Below are 24,738 nucleotides of genomic sequence, written 5' to 3'. Positions count from 1 at the left end.
GCGGCGGGTACAGCCGGACTTCGCCCCAGCACAGCCGCCCGGCGCCGGCCGCCGGCCGTGCCCGCTCCTCCCGTCGGCTCGCCCCACCTCAGCGGCAGCCGGGCCCGGGCTCACCGCCCCGCTCCCGCGGGAGCTCCCGCCCGCTGAGGGGAGAGGCGGGCCGAGGGCGCAGCCACCCGCGGGCGAAAGAGCGAGCCCCCCCCCCCCCCCCCTCCCCGCTGCCGGCGGGGGCAGCGCCTCAACCCCCCACCGCCCCGGTGTCCCGGTGCCGCGGCCGGGCGGCGGCTGCCGGGGGAGGGGGGACGGCGGGGGAAGGGAAAAGCGGAGGGGGGGGGAGGAGGGGTTGTAGCAGCATCACCATGGCGACAGTGACGTCATCTCACCCTGGATCTAATTGGAGGAAACCCCGTGGCCCCAGCCGCAGCCCACGGGCCAACCGAGCTTGTGCCCTGACTGCGCTCGCCCCCGCGGCGGCGCGCTCCGCTCGGATTGGCTGCCGGGGCGCGGAGGGGCGGAGCCGGGCCCGCAGGCCGGGCTGCGATTGGCCGCGTGGGCGCGGGCCGAGCAGCGGGTAGGCTTGCCTGTGCCAACGCCCTTTAGCGCTGGCTCTCGCCGGAGACGGGAGCGGCTCTTTCTCTCCGCCACCGCCCCGAGCCAGGCAGCCGATCGGGTGGCGCCCGCGGCCCGGCCTAGCGCAGCGGACTCAGGTGAGCGCGGTGCCGCGTCCCGGGCGGCGGGCGCGCGGGCCCCGCTCCGTCGCTGCCCGCCCGCCCGCCGCGTCCTCCATTTTGTGATCGCGGCGTGGAGCACTCGGCGGCCCCGGGGAGCGGGAGGCGCAGCCAGCCAGCGCCGCCATTTCGCACCCGGCGGGGCCGCCGGCTTCCTCTTTCCGCCCTGCTGCCGCGGGGGGCAGCGCCGGCCGCCCCCCTCTGCCCGCCGCCCTCCCCGGGGCCGGGACCCCACCCGCTGCCGTGCCGCCGCGCTCCCCCGCCGCGCCGAGCCGCCGCTACGGCCGCTCCCGCCGCGGCCGCCGGGGGGAGGCGAGGGGGCCCGGGCCCCGCCGCGCCGCCGCCAGGAGGCGAAGCGGCCCGGCCGCCCCGCCCCGGCCGCCCCGGGCCTCGCTGGCCCCGCGGAGCGCGGGTGCCCGGAGGAGGTGGGGCCCGGGCCCGCTCTGCCAGCCCGGTGGGTTTTAACCCCTTCCTTGCCTCGCCACGGACGAGCTCGCCTCGCTCCTTTTATTAGATCTATATTTTTATTTCACAGCACCCCCCCCCCCCCGCTTGTCCCGGCTTTAGCATCCGCTTTTCTTCGGCTCTCACCCGCAGGGCTTGCGGCGCGCAGCGAGAGGGCTTTGCGCAAGGCCTGCAGGCTTGGTGGTAACTGGGTATCCTCCAGGTCTCTCTTAGACTGCATATTAATAGGTTCACAGATAAGGCGTGGAAGAAAAGCAGAGTGAGGACAAAACGTCCGCTCGGATGGAAAAAGAACTATTTCCAGTGCTTGGTCTTCAGACAGCTGACCCTTGGCTAGCACCGAGCATGCCTTCCCCGGTTGGGTTTCTAGGTTGTGGTTTCCCTAGGGTTGGACCCTTGAGATGAGTGCCTCTCCCCTTAACCCTTTGTGGAAGGGCAGGATGCTGCAATCCCTCTCTCCTTGAGTAGCACCTGGAGATGGGGAAGGGGAGGCGAGGCTCGCTGTTATCCTTGTTTTTTGGTGGGTCGCTGAGGGGTGGTGTAAGATGGTGTTCTGTAGTGTTTTACCCTAGCGTCATGGTTACTGTCTTCTTCCTCGCAGGTTTTGAGGTGCATTCTCGTGTTGATAGTGTGACATCCCCAGCTTCTCCTGCTTTTGCTACTAAACTGCTCTTGCCCCGCTGCCAGCCACCATGGATAAGACCGAGTTGATCCAGAAAGCCAAGCTGGCTGAGCAAGCTGAGCGCTACGATGATATGGCCACCTGCATGAAGGCAGTAACTGAGCAAGGTGCCGAGCTGTCCAACGAGGAGCGCAATCTGCTCTCAGTGGCCTACAAGAACGTAGTGGGGGGGCGACGCTCTGCCTGGAGGGTCATCTCTAGCATTGAGCAGAAGACAGACACCAGTGACAAGAAGATGCAGCTTATCAAGGACTATCGGGAGAAGGTGGAGTCTGAGCTCAGGTCCATCTGCACCACTGTGCTGGTGAGTGGGGACTTTTTTTTTCCTTGTGTTTTTTTTTTTTTTTTTTTTTCTTTTATTAAGAGGAAGAAATACAGTATTCATGTGCAGCTGTGTTGAGGAGTAAGACTGGGAACTTGGCTGGGGAATATCATGCAAAGTATTATGCTGGGGTACGGGAAGTCAGTGCAGTAACTTCTGCAACCGTTACGTGGGTTACTATGAGGAGAAAGATCATCTGCACTATGTTCTGGTCCCCGTATGTGTAGAGGTGTTTGAGATACAGACTCAAAATTGAGGAATGGGATTTTGGATGGAGTGAACTGTATGCAGTATTCTGCTAGGTAATTGCAGAGATGCAGAGAATTTAGCCTCATGCCTGTTTGTGCTGCAGTTAGTAAGCTTGTCTATTCATAACATAAGCTGAAAAGAAAATGAGACCCCTTTATTTCTTCAGATCAGCGCTAATAATCTGTTAAAAGCATTTGAAGTAACTAGGTGTGCATTTCATTTACTTCTTGTGAAGAAAAAGTACTTTCAAGGGTCTTTAAGAGACATACTGAGGGTTTTTTTTTTTTAATATAAAATGATTTTATAAAGCAAGACATCTGTATTGAAGATAGCCAATTTCTACATGTATTGTCGTTGTCAGATTCAGGCTGACTTCTCAGGGGGCTCTTTAAGATGAATTTGCAATAATTATGTAATAATGCAAAACTAAGGTATGATGACTGTCATGACACCACAAGCATGCATCAAAGCCCAGGAATATATTTCTGTACAAGCAGCAGAATTCCAGATGCTATCGATAGCGAAACCATACTGCACTGTAGTGGGAGCTGAAGAGGAGATGCGTGTCAGCGGTGTGGAGGCTGCTGGACCCTTTCTTACGTGACCAAGGAGTTGTGGCTGCAGGAAGCTGCATGTGTGCAATGCAATAGTAATTGTGTGGCAGATAATCTTCAGTGGTTGATTTGCTCATCTTAGTTACTTTTTTTTTCTTTTTGGTGTCTAGTATTGCTAGCATGAGAACAGGAAGAAGCAAGTCTATAAGGAAATAAACAATTTTGAGGTAAATGTATCCTAGATTGGTTTAGGAGACCTGAATTTAAAACTGACTGGTTTGGAAGTAACTGAATTTGTTTCTTGATTAAGTGTTCTGGCTCACGTACAAGGGAGTGCTTGTTTGGATTGTGCTGAAAATACCTATATGCTTCCTTTCATGCTGCCACCTAGGTTTGCTTTTTTTCTAAATTGGTCAAAATGAGTTGTCTTCGCTTGAAAATCATTTGGAACTTTCTTAGCTTAATGAATCAGTTGAGTTAATTCCTTAACACGTTTTAATAGTCCATGTCTTCCAAATCAGCTGTTTCTACAGTTACAGGCATAGGTAAGTTGTGAAACTTTCACCTTTGTGAAAATGATGTGACTTGTGTAGGGCACTGATCCCTGTTTCCGGTGACAAGTTTCACTAGAACCTGTGTGATGGGGTGCCAGTGTTCATGCTGTTGTCACCCTTCTCAATCTCCTCCATTCAGTGCTCTGCTTCATAACTGATTTATTGGGACCTCAACATAAAGCTCACTCTTAATCTCCCTCTCTCCTTCTACCAAATCTAGTTCCTAAAATAAGGTTATCAACAAAATCTCATACTGGTCGCTGTGCCATCTTGACAAGGAGCTTCTGCTTCCATAGGGAGATTGAATGATAAAGGTAGATAAAGATAACTTCTTAAAAGGTAGATAAAGGTAGTTTTACCCAGTGTCTATACTGAAATTATTCCAGCTGCATCAAATGGTGGACAGCAGGTATTCTGGTAGCCATGCTGACACAAACCTCTGACGTAAGGAAAGCAAGCTCTTCCTGTGCTAGTTGAATTTTTCCCTGCATTCTAGTCCTCTGTTCTCAGCAATGGCCTGGTTGACAACACTCTCCCTCCCTCCTTGCCTGGAAGGCAGCAGGAAGTAGTGAAGACTGAAACCTACAGCTGTGCACACTTTTCCTGTTCTGCCCCGCGCGCAGAGGTGCACCTTCTTTGGTAGGAGGAGATGTAAGCGATCTATTGCAAGCCTTCCAATTTTTACTCTTCCTTTGAGGGCCATGTGCAGTTACATTCTGTTCTGCTTCTTTCCCTTTTCTCCTTCATCTACCACTCCTATGATCCATGAGTCAGCGCCCGAGAGGTTGGAACTCACAATGTGCAGGCACTACAAAGGACGAGTTTCCAAAAGCTGAGCCACAAAGTGGTTCTGACTCCTCCTTTGATAATTTCTTCTTTACTAATACTATAGTAATTGCTTATAGCCTTTTTGACATCTCTTAAGTTGGATCTTAGAGATGCTTTTCTAATTCTAGGAAGGCAGCTAAACTGAAACAACTGCTGGCAAGTAGTGTGGAAAGGTTGCTTGTCATCTGGAGTATTTGGATTTAGCAAGGGTGGATGTGTTGGGTGGAGTGTGACTGCTGTTAGTCATACTACTAACAGTTTTTTCAAAAGGCTTTTTTTTTTATTACTGGTATGGCACAGCTTTTCAAAATGGAGTATATCAGCTGTTATAGAAACCTTCATTTAGAAGTACTTGTGCTAGCGTTACAAAATACTGCTAATTTTTGATTAAAAAAGCAGCAGCACTGAATCTGCAATTCCTTTTTTTCCTGTCAAGAACACTTCAAGCCAGTTAGGTAAGGCATTGTTTTACAGTATGGTTTACAGGGAACTTAAATTTGATGACCACTAGAATACAAACATCCAAAATTATGTTGAGATACCTATATATAGATAGATACATAAATAATAAAAATAAAGCTTTTACTAATTAGTTAATGTACAGCCACCATCAGTGACCACAGTAAGATATTCCATCTCATGCCAAGCAGTGAAGACATTTCTTTAACTGCCTACCTTGCAAATAGGAGTAGATGTGATCCAAACCCTTTTTAACTGTTAATTTTATGACTGGTATTTCAGGTGAGAGTGGCTCTTTGATGAACAAATGGTATGACATTTGTCAAACAACTTGCAAAAATGTTTTATCCGAAAGGTAGGCTAGGAGGTTTTGTTGAAGTCCTGGTGTTGATTGGCTAATCCTTTGGTAATGTAGAGAATTAATGTTGAATCATCCTTTATGAATCATGGTCAAAACTGTTCTTGAAACTCTTGTCCTTGAATAAAGTAACTTTTTTTTTAAGGTAAAGTTGACTATGTTGTTTCATATGCTCTCTGAGCACAAAGTTCATGGATTTTTTGTATTCTCTGAGTGATTTCAAGACAGGGATATAAAGTAGAAGGGATGGGTCCAGCAGCAACTTTCATGTAATTAGTGAAATAACAAGTGAAACTTTGAAGATGGAATGTACAATATAAGACTAATGCAGGATTGTGTATATACCCTGCTGTTTAGTGACATCAGATTTTCAAAAAAGGTAACTTTTGAATTGGAACTTCTCCAGGGGAGTGGGTCAAACTGCTGGGTTTTCTGAGAGCCTCATTCTCTGCATAGTGATCACTCGTGTTGCATTCAGTCTCCTTGGTTCTTCAGAGACAACTAGCATAAAGGAAGGAAGGACGGATGGACATTAGCCCTTGCCTGGAAGCAGTTCACTCTACCTCCAACTTGAGGGGTTTTCCATTTGTATTTGTTAGCACTCTGCATATGTTCAGTTTCTAGGTCCTGATGTTGTTGGAGCTCTTTGTAGAGCAGTAGAGATGCGATTTGATAATTACTTGCCCACAGTTTAAAACTTGATGAAGATGCAGTGGCTAAAATCATTACGGGCTTGGAAACAACTCTGTCTTGATGGTTACTTACTCCTGGTGTCCCTAGCTGCGTAGAGAAGTTACATATATGTCTTTTCAGTTGTTTCCAAACATCTATTTTTATGAGGTCCTCTGTAAACAGTTTTACATTGCACTGTTAGGCCCATGTCAGCCAGTTTTTCTAGAAATGAGCAAGGGCATCATGAACTTTTAGAAATGGACCAACAGTAACATTACTTGTGCTGTTGGTTCTTTTCTGTACCCTGTGGCAGTGCCTGCAATGAAATAGTCTTGAGCTGTAAGGTGTATCTTATTTCAATTTTTACTGTCTTAAGGTTGAGAGAATCCTTGTAAATGTTTGATCCTCTGTGAGACTGCAGTGTTAATTGTTGAAAGCATGTAGGAGTGTGGTGCTCTTGCCAGCTCCCCCTTTCCTTCCTTCCTCCCCCTCCCCAAGGTTGCAATGTTGTTACTACTTCTGCTTTGCGTAATTAAGAAACAATAAATGGTAATAAAAACAAGGGTACAAATTTGTGTCCTCTTCTGATTTTTATCCATTTTGTAGATCTAGTTCTGAAATTAATTACTTAAAAATAAACAAAACAAAAATCCCCATACTAACAGGTAATGTTCAGAGCAGCTTTTTTCAACAGCACAGGTTTATAGCTGCACTGAAAATGAAGTTGGTGTTTTCTTGCAGCAGCAAATAGATTCCTCGTGGCAACTAAAATCCAATGTCAGATGAAGACTAAGCTTTGACCATAGTCTTGTTTTTCCCTACTGTTATCTTTGCCTACAGAAAAGTGAAATCTTGATTTTTATTATAAATTCAGAAATTTGGCAGATTCCGTATCACCTTGATTCTACTATATGAGCGATTTACTGGAGTTTAATGTCTTCCCTCTGCTTTCCTATTTTCAGTGAATGGCCAGGGTTTGTACAGAAGTACACAGTGTTGTAAAAGTGGAACTAGCGTCTGAATAAAAGGATATTACAATCTTTTGGCAGTGGGAACTGTGTAGGATACAGTTTTATTCTGAAGGTCAGACATGGTAATTGCTTAAGTTAATACTACTTTTGGACTTGAATTAGTTGTCCCAATAGTGGTTGGGACAGTGTTTCAAGTATTACATTTTTTACCTTTTGTAAATTAAAGCAAATGCTATTCGCTCGTTCTTTTTAAGCAACTGACTAAAAGCACTAGCTATTTCATGACTGAAGGCCAGACCTTAGGTTAGGAATGTTACTTGGCAAATCCAGAGTTCTGGAGTGAATGTTAAATGAATATTTTAATTTGGAATAACAGTTGTCTTTTTTGATGGAAGATAATACGTGGGGAGAGTTGAGTCTCATTTGTGTTCTTAGCACAGCTTCTATCAAAAGTCCATTTTTGATAAGAATTGTGGAATTGTGAATCTTTTCTAGTTTAATATGCTTGAAACTTACATTTAAATTCATGATCTGGACTTGATTTATTCATAGTTGTACCTTCTCTACGTCAGTTTTTGCCCTTTGTTAGAATCTGCTGCCAGGGTACTATATACTTTTGTGCAATCAATTTCTAAGGACTGACACTTGCAGAAACAAAGCCTAGAATGCACTGAGGTTCTTGAAGCGGCTGAAAACTGTTAAAGCCCAACTGAAAATAGTTCAAGGAATTGTGATTGTAGCTGAGGCCTCCAGCCCTCACAGTCATTGCTTGCTGCTCCCTTCCCCCATAACTGGATACTGAATTTCCAAAAACACACAAGCAAGCTAGTGAAGGATACAAGATAAACAGCAGCAAGGTATTCTGTCTGAGGTTCTGAAAACTTGTGCCATTGCATTATTTTTGTGTGCGGTGCAATTTCCTTTTTCAGAAGCTACAGGAGTGAGTTAGAGCACTGATTTGATTTGTGTGGATATCTCCATCTTGAGGTAAAGCTAAGAATAGGGTTAACATGTCTATTGAAAGTAGAAAAACCTAAAGATAATGGCTTGTCTGTTCTTAAAGGTTTAAGAAATGACCATCAGAGAATTGCAAGTCTGCAAAGTCATAGCTCCTAACAGTTCTGAAAGGCCTGTCCTGAATGTTAACATCCTGTGAGAAGCAGGATGTGGAGTAATTGAAAATAGGAAATTGTAATACCAATGTAGGTGACCAGCTGTTGAGAATGGGGCAACCAAAGCCTCATCTGTCTCCAGTTAAATCCATTTTTTAATGAGTGTAAGCTATAGATTAACTAGCCTGGCTGTAGTCAAGGCTGTTAAAGCTTTGTACTATACCTCAGTCCACTTGTACATCTAGAATTACTAAATTTCCTGGAGGACATTTACTGGTTTGGTGGCCTTGAGAAAGTAGGATGCTAGTGCAGTGAAGCTTTTAACAGATTTTTGTAAATCACTGTCATGCTTACTTGCTAGACAGTTGTCTCACAGACATTTCTACTACTAATATGATAGGTGCCTTTTTGAAGTAAAATGCAGAAGGCTATATATCAGAGGGATAAACTTCATGAAAAAACACACTCGAGCTTGAAAGTTGTTAGCAGTTACTTTGATAGCAGAAATTGGTGGTGTTTAGCACATTATTAAAGCAGTAGGTTGTACCAATTTCTATATGGGCGAAGAAACTTGGTATTCTGTTTTCAATAATGGGGATACCTGATTTCCAGAGCAAGGTACTGAGGAAAATGAGGCAGGGGAGGCTGGTAAAAGTGCATGGATATACTTTTTTTGTAGGTTTGGTAGGTGAAGGTGTGTGCTTGATGAAACAACATTTTTTTATTTTTGTAGATCTTACCCCTTTTGTAGTTTTATGGTCTTGATCTTTGAGAATAATGGGCCTAGTGCCTGTAGGTGTTGCTTACTGTTAGTGTTTAAGTGCATTTGTACTTGACCATAAACTTGAAGCTAAGTTTATCACTAAGGTGATTAAGACTGTTCTTGAACACTGCATTTGTGGCATTTACTCCATATAGCTCTACAGAGTTCACTGGTCTGATATTTACAGAACTAATATCAGAATGCTCCAGCTGAGCATACAGCTGACTTGTAAGCTTGTAATTTGCTAATTCACTCTGTACGTCTGAATAACAGTTCATGTGAACTGGGCACTTAGGTGTAGGAGGCAGTAAAAATAATTTAAGTGCTGAGTTTCACATCCCGTGCTTCTATGCACCCACCAGAACATCAGATGTAGAGACCTATGGGCTAGAAAGTCCTGGATTAGCTGTGAGTTTGCTTGTGTCTTTCTCTTAATTTGTTAAAGGAATCAAGGGTTTGATTTACCAGTTTCTAACACGGATAAAGGTTTATTCTTTTCTCTAGCAATCTTTATTCTGTCCCGTAATTTATACGATCCATCCACTGAAGCAGTTGGAAATAAGAGTCATATTAGGCTCTGGAAACAGAAGACTTTCCATTTGCTCATAATAAATTTTTTAAATACACTACATACACTCTTAGCAGACTGTCAGCCTCATATTTCCTGGATAAAACTTCTTCAGGAAGTTCTAAAGTTGAACACATTTTGCAAAATTATTGTAAGCAGAAATTGTTTTAAATGTAAGTAGGTAGCAGGGCCTTAACAAGAAAGTCAAGTTTCACTTGCTATGAAAAATGGTTATAACAAGGTTATCTGAAATACTGGCTTCTAATTCTTGTGACTTTTAGGTTAGACTTTATTGTTGGTTGTTTCATTTGGGGAATGACAAATTACTGGCACACTTCTAATACACTGAATGAAATAATACATGGCTGGGTTTCCTTCAAGGTGACATGACGTTGGACAATACAAAAGGCTCTTCCAGCCACACTAAGTGATGGGAAGGAAGTGCATCTATTTCGTTACCTTTCTGGATTTTGGTGATCACAAGCCTCTGATCTAGGGCTCCCAAAGAGAGAGTAGAACTGAAACAAGTAAAACTTCTAGGTCCTTCAGAGTTCATTTATTATCATGAAAGGCTGGCTTTAAAAATCAGTTATTTGCACAAGGGCGATGTGCCTTAAACCCACATAATTCCTACATGCTGTTCATTTTGAGTATTGTTAGTCTAGGTATATCTCAGTCAATCTTTTAATCATATCTTAAGGGCTTCTGTAGCTCCACACCATAGAAATATTTTAAAATGCAAATTTATACTTTTCTGTTTGATTCTATCATATTGTGGAAGATCACAAATGGAGGATGCTGGAAGAAACTTTTAAGTAGTTGGGATTCTGAAGGGAAGAATTTGATGTCAGTAATGCACGTTTACTAAGAGGAAGATAACACTTGAAGTATTTTGAGGAATTAGAAATATGGCAAATACGATCATGGAAGAATGCTAGAATCAATTTGAGATAAATCTGTCTGATAGTAGAAAAAATGTCCTGAAAGCTTTTGACTGTGTTTTATGGCCACTACTTCAGCAAAGCTTAATAATTATTGAAAAAAGAGGTGATACTTTTATGAAGATTCACTTCTACATTTGGCAGGGGGAAACTGGAAAACTTAAGGATCTTTCATAAAAATTTGAATAATTGTTTGACTTTCACTGGATTGTTGGTTTTGTCTGATGAAAATCTATAGAAAGGAGAACTTGCATTTCCACACACTTTTAGTTCCTGGCTTACACAGTTCTTTGGGGACCACAGAACTTTCTAGCTTCTTGTTTTAGGAGAAATGTAAGGAGTGAATGTGAGTTCTAGATGAAATTAATCTCAACCCCAGGTGGGAATAGTGTGGGCAGACATACTGCAGCTCAGGCTTCCAGTGCATCTGTTAAGTGGGATTGCAGATACTTCATTCAGGGCCAATCCTAAATATCGACTGCCAGTTTTTAAAGCTATGTAGACAAAGACTCAGAACCAAATGGAAAAGACAAATTAGGTCACCCTTCCCATTTCCATGCCAGGTACATTTGTCTCTGCTTTTGACAGTGCTTTGTCAGGTCATTTTAAGGCCATGCCATTACTGGAAAGGCATACACATATTTTCCTCAATATATAAACTGAAATACTAATGGTCTTAAGAGGTTTGTTTGAAAACTATTTAGTGTTCTCCCAAAAGGAGTTGATGCACAGCCTTTGAATCCAGAAAGATGAAGAACTTACTTCTGAATTACACTTTTGAAAGTAAAGTGATCTTAGTGTTACAGCAGGGGACTCTCCCTTTCCTGTCAAGAAAACAACTGCTGAATGTTAAAACACACCTAGGTTGCAGTGAGTCATACTGTGGACTTTGGAATGGCTGGTTATACTTGAAGTAGTTGAGAAGTCTTAATACCAATTTACTAGATGATTAAAACAGGCAGTCTTTGTCAGTAGAAACCTTATTGAAAGGTCTGACCCTACACTGATCATCTGTGCTGTCAAACACTTTGAAACATTTAATGTGTTAAAATTTGCATTTAACAGTTATATTAAGCAAATATATTGGTATGAGCTACCTCACCAACTTCTTTACTTTACTTTTTGACTGCAGTTAGGGTAGAAACCATTTCCCTGTATGCTGCTTGTAGGTGTTTTTTCTCATATTGGAGCTGGATGTACCTTCAGAAATAGTTGAGACAAGAATTTTCCCAAGTATTTTGCACATTGCAGCCCTGGCTGAATTTATGTAGTGTCACACACTTCACACAGTGTGCCTATGGGACGCAAGCTGCATTTCTTCTAGATGGGACTGTGACATTGAATCCATGTTCAGGGTGGTAGGTTAACTTGCTAAAAAAAAGTGGTGTTGACATGGACTCTGGGCATGTGCATTAATTTTAAGGAACCTTGTCTCAAAATAGCTTTATTTTGAAATGGTTTCAGTTGCATGTAACCATTTGGCTCCGTGGGGTTTCACCAGTAAGGCTATACTGTTATAGGCAAGTACAGCATTAAGTAGAGTTACTTGCTGTCACAGGTGTAACATCTGCTCCTAAAAAGAATTAAAAAAATAAAAGGTAGTTGAAAATAGTGAACACTCAGTGTTGGTTCAGCAAGGGAAGGAACACATAGGAAACAACAATAAAATGCAGCCTAATGTCTGTAGGACCTGTGAAACTTGGTGCCCTGTGGAGTGGCAACACCTCCTCTGCGGGCGGGTCTGATGAGCACTTGGACATCAGAGAGCTTCCAAGCAGTTGATCTGAAGTTCAAGCTAGGCTTTCTGTTGGTTGGGTTGATTTTTTTTTTGTGTGTTTGTTTTTGTTTTGTTTCGGTTTTTTTCTCTTATCATTGAACTTTTTCCATCATGGGGTGAGGAGGAATATAAACTTTTTTACATTATATGCATTGATATTGATCAGTTTGTTCTTGTATCAGAAATGGTAATACTATTGGATTTTCTTTTCTCTCGATGCTTTTTGTGTCATACGAGTTAGAGCCCAGCAGATGACTTTGTCTTAAATTACTAAAACCTGCAAATATAACTTACTTCCCACAAACTGTTACGATGTTTGCTTTTAAATAATAAGATTTAAAATCATATGCCCAAAAGATGACGATAGTGTCGAAATAAGGTATTTTAAACAACGTGATGTAAGATATATGGGCCTTAGGCTCACAAATATTGCTGAAACAGTCTGACTTGAAAATCAAACTTTATATAGACTTTATTTACAGAACTCCATGACAGTAATTTTGAACATTGGCACACTCCTTGCTCAAGACCATGCAGCAACTTAACCAGTTTATATTTATGGGGGCAAACTTTTGGAGAACATTGCTGCTTATGATGGTTGCTCTTACATTGATTTTTTTTTTTTTTATTTTTTTTTTTTTTTCTCCTTTTGGTGGAGCAAAACTAACAGTGTATAGTTGGTGAGAAATACAAATGGCAATGTAGATCAGTCTTTTAATAGCATAACATTAAATAACTTGGTGCTGGTGATGTGACCCAAACATGTCATAGGCGTTGACATCTGAGTGATGGTGGCATTGTAAATATTTAGAGTTACTTCAGTTTACCACATGGAGAACTACTGCAGGTACCTAGGCACACAATATCTTTAGCTTGCCTTGAAAATTGACCTTAAACTACCTGCGATCAGTAGATAAAGTCTGGAGTTGACCTAGTTCATGTTCATCCTCTGGTATTAAACAAGTAAGTATGTGTGAAGAATATGTCTGTTAGCTAATGGTATTGGAATATATGTGGAGACTTATGCTCATGTATTTGCTTTTCTTACTGAAGTCCAGTTCTAAAGTGCAAGTGCTGGAGATGTCTCAAAGGTCAGTCTAGTATTTGATATTTTTTTAAAATTCATATTTGCTGCCAAGATTCTTTATAGCTGAATATGTGGGAAGAGAGAACAGCACGGATCAGATAGTGGTGTTATTTTTCTGCCACTTGAACCTACCACATTGTTAAATTGTACAGAAAGGATTTAGTATCACTGTGGTTGAATTTGATGTCTCAATCAGGCTTGCCTTTTAAAATAAGCTTAGATGGGCGAGGTTGGTGGGACTTTCAGTTCTGATGTCCACTTTTAAAAAAAGGGGGTTTCCTGAAAACAGGTAACAGAAAACATATGGAGTGGGACTGGTACATGAATTGCAGGGGATGTGTGCATGGTGTATGTAAGGAGAGGCTGGCTGGATGCATACACAACCCCCAATTATGAGAGCTGTGTCTTCAGGGAGCTTCTTTGTATCGGGCACTTCAAGTAAAGATACTGTTGGCATATTCCTTCAGGGCTTGCTTTTCATGAAAGCTGAAATAATGTGGAAGTGATGAGAGCTGATGAATTAAACTTTATATTTCTGGCTCAGGTTAATTGCAGTGGTCCAATACTACAACGACATGTTCAGCCCTTGCTCCCCCTTAAGCAGAGGGGAAGAGAGGCTAAGAAAGGACAGTTACTCAGTTGGGAAAGAACCAAAGTGGGACTGGAGAAGGATCCAAAGAGTCGATTGAAAAGTAACTTCCTCTTGGCATGTAAAGGAATAAGTCTGCCAGTGGAGAGAAAACAAAACAAAAAAAAAAAAAAAAAAAGAAAAAAATCATTTCAGCTTTAAAGGGGCAAGAAGTGGATTGCTGCCAGGCTCTATTTGCTGCAGATCTATTCCACAGATAGGTAGCCCTTTGTTGCGGACATCTCTTTAATAGATAAATAAATAAGCCTGCCTTTTGTAGGAGGGAAAGAGAATCTCATATATGAAAATATGATGCTGTTAGGACGGCAAGAATGTTAGCACACTGTGAAGGTGGAAATAAATTGAGATGAATGAGCGACACTAATGAGAAGTGGGGTGGGAAATCCTGTCATGCTACCAGGAGGACCGGTGTACCGCTTGAGAATAATGTATTGGTGTGGGGGAAGTAGCAGGTACCAACCACAAACTGTCACAGTGCAAACCTATTTTAATGCAACCACACCAGGGCACGATTGAGGACAGTGTTGATTCCTTCGTCTTCGTACTGCTCAAGGTTCTGAGAATCACCCACCAACAGGGCAGGCCAGCAGCCGCAACGTCATGTGGCTTTTCATGGCAGCATCTGAGGCATGTTTGTCGTTGTAGAACACGTAACTGCTAGCTGTTCAGGTCTTGGTTTAGAAGGTGATACGCTTCAGAAGTTGTGGGCATGTGATAAGAACAGCCGCTGTTCTTAATGATGGTGTCATCTCTCAGTTCCCCTGTGTTCTACTTCCACCAGCACTGTGGTGCAGGGGGATGGGGGGTTGTGGTCAGTTCATCACCCATAGTCTCTGCTGATCCTTCCTCCTCAGGAGGAGAACTCCCCACACTCTTCCTCTGCTCCAGGGTGGGGTCCCTCCCACGGGAGACTGTCCTCCATGGACTTCTCCCACATGAGTCCTTCCCATGGGCTGCAGTTCCTCAAACTGCTTCAGCGTGGGTGCCTTCCACAGGGTGCAGTCCTTCAGGAACAGACTGCTCCAGTGTGGGTCCCCATGGGGTCACAAGTCCTGCCAGAAAACCTGCTCCAACGTGGGCTCCTCTCTCCACAGGGCCACAGGTCCTGCCAGGAACCTGCTTCAGTGTGGGCTTCCCATGGGGTCACAGCCTCCCTTGGGCATCTACCTGCTCCAGCATGGGGTCCTCTCCAGGCTGCAGGTGGAGATCTGTACCACCATTAAACCTGCAAGGGCTGCAGAGGCACAGCCTGCCTTCCCATGGTCTTCCCCATGGGCTGCAGGGGAATCTCTGCTCTGGTGCCTGGAGCAGGTCCTCCCCCGCCTTCTTCCCTGGCCTTGGTGTCTGCAGAGTTGTTTCTCTCCTGTATTCTCACTCCTCCCTCCAGCTGCACCTGCTCCCCCATTTTTTTTTCCTTTTCCCTTTCTTAACTATGTTATCCCAGAGGCACTACCACCATCACTGATGGGCTCAGCCTTGGCCAGCAGTGGGTCTGTCTTGTTGCTGGCTGCATTGGCTCTGTCAGACATGGGGGAAGCTTCTGGCAGCTTCTCACAGAACCCACCCCTGCACCCCCCCACACCCTCCCCCCGCTACCAAAATCTTGCCATGCAAAGTCAATACATTCCACCCCTCGCCTCTGAATCCCTGGCTAGAAACTGGGGATAGGTGGAGCAGCTTGAACCTCCTCGAGTGCTGCTAGAATTATAACTGTGGCAGTGCCTGTCTCTCTCTCTCTGTAAAATTTATCATAAATTTTGAGGTTGGCTGAGGTCTGCTTCATTGCTCAGGCTTCCTCTATTAATTTTATTTAATAGCAACTGCTGTTTAAAATGAGGATTCTGAACTGATTGCTGTCTGATGGAAAGGTAGAAAAGCCCAAGTGGGGAAAGATAGAGAACAGATGTAGGAAATCTTGAGTTTTCTTGGCTATTACTGACTCACAACAGTGTAAAGTAAATCATTTAGCTTACTGTGCTGTCTGCTTTCACTGTCCTGCCAACATTGTGTCTGTTGGAGGGTAAGATGCCTTCCAAGAAATTATGATGATGTCCCGAGATGAATGGTTCACTAAGTGTACCAAATACATTATTGATTTGAAAGATAACGTCTGAATAGATAAATAATCAGCTTTACTCAAAGTCTGTTTGTATTCTGTTATATCCTAGATGGTTCATAAATGCGATCTTGTTCCATTTAAGGCTATTAAAAAAAACCAAAACCGGATACATAAAGTTCAGAGCAAGGATGTTCCACCCTAGCTGATAGAGGCACAGATCTCTCCCTTACCATGTGCTGTGGTAAGGATTAGGAGGCCCTTAAGATGAACTGGGAGGAGGAGCTGCTGTCTGGTCTGTTCAGCTCCCCCAGCTGAGGAGTGCCTAGGAACAGCAGTGTACGTAACCAACCCTTTGCTGTCTGAAAAGCTACAGTGCACTCACATCATCCTCTTTTTTTTTTTTTTTCTCCCAAGTATCTCAGAAATCTGCACAGAACCACTGGCTTTCAAACCTGCATAATGGAGGTAGCACGTTTGGGATGCACTGACACACCAGCTGCAGTGCTCCTTGCTTGTGGTAGGGCTGAGGCCATGGCAAAGTCCTTTTGTGTTCCTGGAAGAAGTGTGTGGTCTATCTCATCTGAAAAAAAATGGCATTAATGTTGTAGGCAATGTAGGTTGGAGGGTCAGCTTCTATTAGACATGCTAAAGCTCTCCTGTAAACATTTTGCATACACTAGATTCCTATTTTTAAGTCATAACTAAGTCGCATCAGTTATTCATGGTACTCTATTGGTAGAGCTACCTCTAAGGATGACTTTTTGTAATAAGATAAGTAATATTTTTCGTGTGCCAAGTTTACAATAAATCTTTAGGTTTTGGAAGGCACAAAATGCCTGTTTGTTCCCTTGTTGATGTAGTTGTAACATGTTGAAAAGTTTCATTTCAGCATTTAAAAGAAAAAGCAAAGGTATAGTTTTGTCAAATATCTGGTTAAAAATCCCATACAACCTATCTTTCTTGGTTGTCTGGACGGTGTTCCTTAGACTGTGGCATAGTTTCTCACATCTAATCTGAGCATGTGGATAAATCACATCTCTGCTGCTTAATGCAGTCCCAACCTTGGGATGGCATTTAGAGCCTGGTAGTTACTCTTTGATTGTGACTGATTTAAGGAACCTCTCTAAACGTAGGCATATTATATGTCAATTCCAGCATTCTGGGCGATTTCTTGTAAAATCAAACTTCTGTGTTAAACTTGAGGTTACTGCATTGTCGTCTCTGAGACTGGTTTGTGTAGTGTTATGCTTTTATGGCTGGCGTTGACATCTCTCATGGGAGAAAAGCATCAGGAAAGCATTGAGCCAAAACGTGAAGTTCTTCTCATTGCAGAAACGTGTAGGGTGGGAATAACTCATGTTAATATGAGAATGACTCATGCAAAGTAACAGTATTAATATGGGGTTGTATTACCCATCTGCCAACTATGTCTTAACTCTTGTTTTGAAACATACCTAAGGTTTTGCTGCTTTTTCCATAACACTGGTGAGATGTACCATTCGATACGTTTCCTCAAGACCTTTCATACTTCACTGTGTTAACTGTTATACAAATGGCCCACTTAATTCCTGTGCCACATTAGCCAGTGTCTAGTCTTTGGCAGTGGTTTTCAAGTGTCACAGAAGGTCCTAAAAATGTCTGTTTCTGGTTTGGTAAGTGAAAGGGTATGTCGGGTTTTGTATCCTCTTACCTTCCCTCTGTTTTCTCTAGGGTGGTATTAAGAGAGCTTGTAACTCTTTACAGTTTTGTAATGTCTTGGTAGGGGGATCTCTGAAGGGATCTTGTCTGTGAGGATGTGTGCAATATTACATCCATGGTAAGCGTGTTGTGTGGGTGAAAAAAAGCAATTGGAAGTACCCTACTACATGTGTCGGTTTAAAATAATTCCCAACACCTCAAATGGACCCAGAATGAGTAAACACTTTCAGCTGGATTGCACTGCTACTGTTGATTATTAAAGGAGGTATTAATGGTATGGTGGTATGCGTAGGGAGTAGGTTTGTGACTAAAATTAGCTCCTTTTGATTATAGTGCTACAATTGCCAATTAAAATGCTAAGGGGTTTTGCCCTGAAAGCTTACAGGTCCTTAAACATTTTATTTGTAGCTGCTCATTAATTTGGATACATGTTCATTTAACAAAAATCTTAACTAGACACAGTTTGCAGGCTTTGTGGAAACTTTGTGCTGCTTTTATGACCTGTTTATTTTCCAAGTAACTGAATGCAGATCTTTATCACTTAAATGCTTAGTGTAAAGTTGCTCTGAGTATTGTGGGGTTTCCTTGAGTCTATTGGAGCTTATTCGCATCTTTTCTCAACTCCAGAAAACATGGGTCAGTTGTGGTAATGAGTTGGATAAAATTGCTGGGGCTCAGAGTGACAAGGACGTCAGCCAGAAGCTTCTCTCCTTGTCAGTTTTTAGAAGTATCCGCTTCACTGGGGGAAAATCCTGTACCTCATCCCTCCTCCGCCTTCACCCCTATCTTGGAAGGGCTAGGAGGCCTTGCAGCCTTGGAGACACTTACCTTCTCATGCTGGAGGCTTGCAAACCTTTCTCTGTCCCTCTGGTTATCAGCTGGGAGAGCTGTGAGCACAGGGAGCAGCATTGGCAGCAGCTCAGGGTGTTTTGGAGAGCCGTGTACAGCTCTTGCCGTTCCCGGGAGCGACGGGGCGGACATGAAGGATGCTTGCCTGCTACGCGGGAACGAGTGCTGCTTTGCAGCCTTGCAAAGAGCTGGTACTGTTTGGTGAGGCTGGCTGCTGACTAGATGGGTTCAAATCCTTGGTCCTCTCTGGTAGCTGGGCTGGAGATTCCTTATCTCAAGTCTAATGAACACAATTTATACAAAAAAAATAGCAGAGTTGTTTTTCTTACTTTTTTTCCCCTGTGAAGTGGGAACAAGTTCTTATCTATAAATAGCTTTGAAACTTTCTTCACAGTGTTTCATTTTTCCAGTAAAAGCTTACTCATTTGCAGCAACGTTTTTGAAATGAGAAGTGCATATCTTGAAACTAAAGTTGGTCCTGAAACTATAGGTCAGTAAACCTTCTTACTTTTTTTGCAGTCTGATCAGATGGCTGACTGATCATCTAGCTTTGTGCCTTTACACGGTTTGTTTAAATAAGTGTGCATCTATCTAAAATGCCCTTAAGTCCTTTTTTTCTTGTAGCAAACATTTGAGTCCAGCCAAACTTTCTGTAGAGAAGAAAAATAGATTGAACTTAGTTGTGATGGTGTACATAATATGTCAATGTGTTTTTGTTTTTGTTGTTTTAGGAGCTGTTGGACAAATATTTAATAGCTAATGCAACTAATCCAGAGAGCAAGGTATTTTACCTGAAGATGAAGGGAGACTACTTCCGATACCTTGCTGAAGTTGCCTGTGGTGATGACAGAAAACGTGAGTACCTTGTGGTCTTTGGGTCCTTAATAGCTAATGAACTTCAGTTCTGGGCCATGGGTGAGGGAGCAGTAAATGAAATACATGTGCCAGTATCTTATTCTGAATTCACGCGAGTTAGCTGAGTGGGAACAAATTCGTTTCTGTTGGAAATCTCCAGTGCTCATACAGATGGGAGAGTAAAAGTCTGAATAGACCTTATGTGTAGTATACCAGGCAATTTTAGCTGGTGTTCCTGTCACCTACCCTAAATTTCTGGATAGTTGTTCCATAATGCTTATTCAGAGCTTCTGGGAAATAATTTAGGTGAAGGTCTGCTAACATATTTAATGTTGTTTGTTTGTATTTCTTTACTAAAATAAAGTTGGTGAGGAAGAGTAAACAGATCTCTGCAACATGTTTTTACTCCATGATGGAGTCCTGATGATGTATGAGCTTTAACCATTTCAGTGTGAAGCACACTTCATTGTAGTCACCTAAGTTTATAAAGAAGCAACAAGATTATTCGGTCAATACACTATCCAAAGAAGTGTGAGCTACACTCTGAAATGATCGATGTTCATGGGGATAATCCTGTCCGTGTAACTTTAGTTTGCCGTTTTGGATCCAGCAGAAAAGGCCTGGAAAACTTCACAGCTGGTACTGTCACTTGATACTGGGCATCCTGAGAACGTAGAATGTTCCTAGAAGTCAGAACGTGTGCCTAGGTGGTTCTAAGTACCTCAGGAAGCTCTTCTGCCGAGGATTTTAACTCTCTATTCAGAGGATGTATAGAAATGGAGTATGAGAACTTTCTTGCAAGGTTGCCAGATACTGCTATGATGTTAAAAACTCTTGGTATGGCATAAGATAGTGATACATTTCTACATAACAAACTAAAATTAGTCCTGGAGTGCTGCTGTGGCACAGAAAGGAGATGGGCTGTTGGAGACCATCCCTTTGGGTTGGGTATGGTAGGCATCTGACAGTGTTGGGTAGTTTAAACTGATTGAATTGCAAAGCGGGGGGACAGAGCTGATTGTTACTTAAACAAAGGCTTTGTTAGTCTCCTTGTATTGTAAGACCATTTAAGCTGAAAGATGAAAATATACAAAATGGAATAAAAGTCTTTGCATTAATGAGTTGCATTCAGAAATTCTTAACTCTTTGCCTGATTCAGATGACTGCAGCAGGTCCAAGTGTAGCAGAGTCAACTTGTCTTTGGCTTTCACAAAGATTATCTGATATGTATTTTGTCTTGAGCAACAGTTACAAATCTGTGGGCTTATCTGAGCAGAGAAATATCATCTTATCTTGGCTAAAAACCCCCTGCATTTCAAGTGATGTGCGTGCTGATATGTGTGCTTACTGTAGAAGAGGGACTGCTTGATAACCTTATTAGCAGATCTTGGTGATTTGCTGGGAAGTTACAGATTCTGTGTATCACTGTACATACATTTTATGCTTGACTCCTCAGAGTTTTACTTGAAGCTTTTCTGGTGTTCTACCTCTAAGCATCTGTTTATTTTCTTAGCTTCAAATATGTTTTATGTACTTACAAGCTAATTTATTTCCTGCATTTGCTAGGTTTTTTGCCTTTTTTCCACCTGTTCTCAACAAATTAATAGTCCATTAGCATTCATTACAGTGTAAATACTGAAAAACCCAAGTCTGTGTGTTGACTCCTTTGAATATTTAACAGATTTTACTTTCCAAACTTTTTTTCCTGCACTTTCTAGAGCAGTTATGGTATTAGCTCCCTCAGAGATCTGTATTCTGAGCTCTGACAATGGCCTTCCTTTTTCTGCAGTCTCCTTCCATTCTGCAGGCATGTTTAGGGTGGCTGTTGGCCCTTTGATTGTGTATCGGAAGAGATTCTGGAATAGACTATACGTAGCACTCTTAAAGTACTCACTCTGGCCTGGTAACCTCTTTTCCTTGTGGTATTTCTCCCAGTTACTTTGGGCACAGCCTTGGTTTTTTTATCTTTACCCGTCTACACACAGTTTTTGAAGGCAGACTTTTAGTTGTTTAGAAGCATGCAGTAACTGCATCCCAAACTTCCTCCAGAAGTAGGGCCGTACAGACAGTGGCACACCCCACTCACACGAGCATGTCCATCCTATGCAAAGAATGAAGCAGGATGTATTCTACTTTTTCTGTAGAAGTAGTAATGCATGCATAATTTTTTTTTTGGACCTAGAGTATCAAAGGCCATTGAGCTAATATAGTCATCATGAATGTTTGCATTTATTAACTTCTCTGTGTTTATTTGTCTCTTGAATACCTTTGCTCTGTAGTAGCTTAATTTGCTCCCTGTGTTTTGTCAGTGTGGCAGATGTACTTAGAATGGGTTTAAAATCATTAACTTGATTAAAGTAAGTGCAGTGTTTTGCTAAGAGGAGGACAGTTCAGTTTCCTACTAATGGAGTGTTTAAATAGTCCTATCTTAAAAAACAAACAAAGAAAAAAACCCCAAAACAGAACCTGCAACTTAATGTTTCTTATTTTTTCAACAGAAACAATAGAAAACTCACAGGGAGCTTATCAGGAGGCATTTGATATCAGCAAGAAGGAGATGCAGCCAACACATCCTATTCGCTTGGGTCTAGCTCTTAACTTCTCGGTATTTTATTATGAGATTCTCAACAATCCTGAGCTTGCCTGCACACTGGCCAAGACAGTAAGTTACTTTTTTCTTCTTTATGCCTGCAGGGACAGTAGAAGAGAGTTTATGCTTAAAATAATACGAATCATTATTTCCTAGAGTTTATGCAGGAAGTGATCCTACTTAATGTATCTGGTTTCCAAGCTCATATTGTTAGTGGAATTAAAGAGGTACAAGCAGGCTGTATTTACAATGTGACTTAAATTTGCAGCAACACAGGAAGCTTTTATTATGCCCTTACTATGCTTCTGTTTCAAATAGAGTAGTTCAGGTCATTAATTTTTAATGTTGCTTTTTTTTTTTTTTTTTTAAGCTACCGTTACTGATAGGTTTCCTATCTGGTTGTTCAATGACCAATTAATAGAAAGACTAAAGATGGTTTAATTATTCTAGGCGTTTGATGAGGCTATTGCAGAACTTGATACACTGAACGAAGACTCATACAAAGACAGTACTCTCATCATGCAGTTGCTTAGAGACAACCTAACAGTAAGTTGCCTTTTTATGTGCTATCTGGTTCTGTAACCATGTATTTGCTCAGTTAGACTGAATTTGTGATGAAACAAAACCCTTACTTCTCTTCAGCACAGAACACAGCACCAATTCGATCTATTTACTATACCTTTTCATAATTAAGTTTGAATGTAGTGTAAATTGATGTCAGCAACTCCATGCTGTGTAATCCAGGATAACAGCTTGGATAGCTCATGGTCTTCATTGTTTGCTGGCCTTTCCAGTGGAGGGGAAGAAGGTGCATTCAGCTAATTTAACCTGCAAGATGGGACAAGGAGTAAACAAATAGCCTGTAATCTGGCAGGGATTCTTACTCAAACTTTCTGATTACTACCTCAGAAACAAAACATCTTTCCTGTTGTACATCCAGTGCAGCTTGCTTTAGTAATTTTCCTGATTTTTATTTAAAAGAAAAGATCCACAATTTCAATATATTAAGGATAAAATCAGTTGATGTTTGAGTATGTGTTATAATGATTAATGGTTTAAGAATAAAGTGCATAATGGAACCACTAGATTCTATTAAAATACGTAACTAAGGCAGTTTTTTTAGAGAATATCCTCTCTGGATACTCACTGCATTTAAAATTACAGCAACATTTATTATCTTGCAATACTCCTTCAGTAGAAATGTCTGTTATTAGCACTATAAGATGCTTAGCTTCAACTCAAACCACTGCTTTTGAAATTGACGTTACTCACGAAGCTACTGTTCAGACACCTTGAGGGATCTAGGATCCATGAGATAGCTCACTCACTATTAAGCACAAACGGCTGGACCTGTTTAGAACACTGTCTGCTGTACCCCCAATACCTGAGGTGCAAAGCCAGTTGTGCCCTGTGCATGAGGAGCTATTTCCAGTCACTTCTCTCTGAGCAAGTACTGGGAGCCAGGGTTGTAGGGCTCCAGTGCACTGGTACTTCGTAGACATCCTTAAGTCTAATCCGTTATCATTCCTATACAGTCAATAGTTTTCCCTTTGTGGAAGTAAAGCTGCACTTCTGAAACCTGACAGTGTTTTTCTTGTCTTTCTAGTTATGGACATCAGACAGTGCAGGAGAAGAATGTGATGCTGCAGAAGGTGCAGAAAACTAAACTGCACGTGGGGCGTCATTCTCCCTTTCCTTCTCAAGAAACCTTTTTACACGTCTCCATTCCTTATAGCTCCACTTGGATTTCCTATAGCAAAGAAAACCCATCCATGTGTATGGAAATCAATTTATAGTCTTTTCACACTGCAGCTTTGGGAAAACTCCATTCCTTGATTTGTGTTTGTCCTGGCCTTCCTGGTGTGCGGTTACTGCTGTAGAAAAGTATTAATAGCTTCATTTCATATAAACATAAGTAACTTCCAAACACTTATGTAGCGGACTAAAGTGTACCTGGTATTTAAAAACAAATCTGAACCAGTTCCTGCCAGTTGACTGTGTTTTGTATTACAGTAAGATATGAAAATGTAGTTAATTGCAACTAAAGAGTGTTCCACATAGCTTTTAATTCTCCACATTCCCTCCTTATTCTGCAGGGTTTCCTTTCCATAATTGACTTTCACATGCTACTGTGTATTCTTTTCAGCAGGAATATGGAAGTATTGGGCCAGATCAAGTTGAGCATTTCAAGTTTGGAAAATGACAAATTGAGTTGCTTCCTGTATCATGTAATACAGAAGCTTGTGTGTTTGAAAACAGGGGCTTCTCTTAATCCTCAGTTGCTGCTGTTTAAGTTGATATCCCTTCCCAATAAAAGTTCACTTACACTCCTGCCTTTGTAGTTCTGGTATTCACTTTACTATGTATTAGAAGCAGCATGTTACTGCCGGAGTACAGGCAGTGCTTTTTGGCAGACTAAAGTGCATGTCATTTCTTAATACACTGGAATGGGAAAACCAATTGAAGTTCACATGTCCAAGTATAAAATTTAGTACTTTTCCATGCAGGTTTGTGCACATGTGAGAAGGTGTCAAGTTTGTCCAGTGATTGTTATTTAGAGAGTTTGGACCACTATTGTGTGTTGCTAATCATTGATTGTAGTCCCAAAAAAGCCTTGTGAAAATGTTATGCCCTCTGTAACAGCAAAGTAACATTAAATAAAATTACATTTTATAAACCACTCACTGTTGACTTGTAACAATTCCATGTAATCACTTAAGGGCTAAACTTAAATGTAAGTATCTTGTGCTAGAAGTGTCTTTCTCAAATTTAGTGCATACTTTTAAAAAGTCTGCTCTTAAATGAACTCATTTTATGAAAATACCCTGGATAATTTTTCATAGTTAACCTGACATGTGGACTTCTTAATAACTAAATCTACTTGAGCTAATGGCTTCACTTTAATAACCTAAGAAAAAGTAGCCAATTTCTTGATATTCTTCCATAGT

General features: G+C 42.1%; 1 protein-coding gene across 1 annotated transcript; it reads left to right on the top strand.

Moving 5' to 3' along the window:
- The first annotated feature begins 544 nt into the window (after nucleotides 1-544).
- On the top strand, nucleotides 545-24,470 carry YWHAQ (tyrosine 3-monooxygenase/tryptophan 5-monooxygenase activation protein theta). The gene is made up of 6 exons (XM_042803147.1): nucleotides 545-707; nucleotides 1,795-2,179; nucleotides 19,077-19,200; nucleotides 21,699-21,862; nucleotides 22,241-22,336; nucleotides 23,397-24,470. The coding sequence occupies exons 2-6, from the start codon at nucleotides 1,886-1,888 to the stop codon at nucleotides 23,454-23,456; spliced, it is 738 nt and encodes a 245-aa protein (XP_042659081.1). The 5' UTR covers nucleotides 545-707; nucleotides 1,795-1,885; the 3' UTR covers nucleotides 23,457-24,470.
- Nucleotides 24,471-24,738: the final 268 nt, after the last annotated feature.

The sequence above is a fragment of the Tyto alba genome, unplaced genomic scaffold (genome assembly GCF_018691265.1).
Source record: "Tyto alba isolate M040663 unplaced genomic scaffold, T.alba_DEE_v4.0 Super-Scaffold_40, whole genome shotgun sequence".
Taxonomy (NCBI): Eukaryota; Metazoa; Chordata; class Aves; order Strigiformes; family Tytonidae; genus Tyto; species Tyto alba.
The sequence above is the reverse complement of the archived record's forward strand: the minus strand, read 5'-3'. Positions and strand labels throughout refer to the sequence as shown.

Bases quoted from the DNA above. Each gene is read 5' to 3' on its own strand.
- YWHAQ (XM_042803147.1), top strand. From the start codon at position 1,886: ATGGATAAGACCGAGTTGATCCAGAAAGCCAAGCTGGCTGAGCAAGCT. The intron at 21,863-22,240 runs GTAAGTTACTTT...TAATTATTCTAG, and splicing joins CCTGCACACTGGCCAAGACA to GCGTTTGATGAGGCTATTGC. The intron at 22,337-23,396 runs GTAAGTTGCCTT...TTGTCTTTCTAG, and splicing joins TGCTTAGAGACAACCTAACA to TTATGGACATCAGACAGTGC.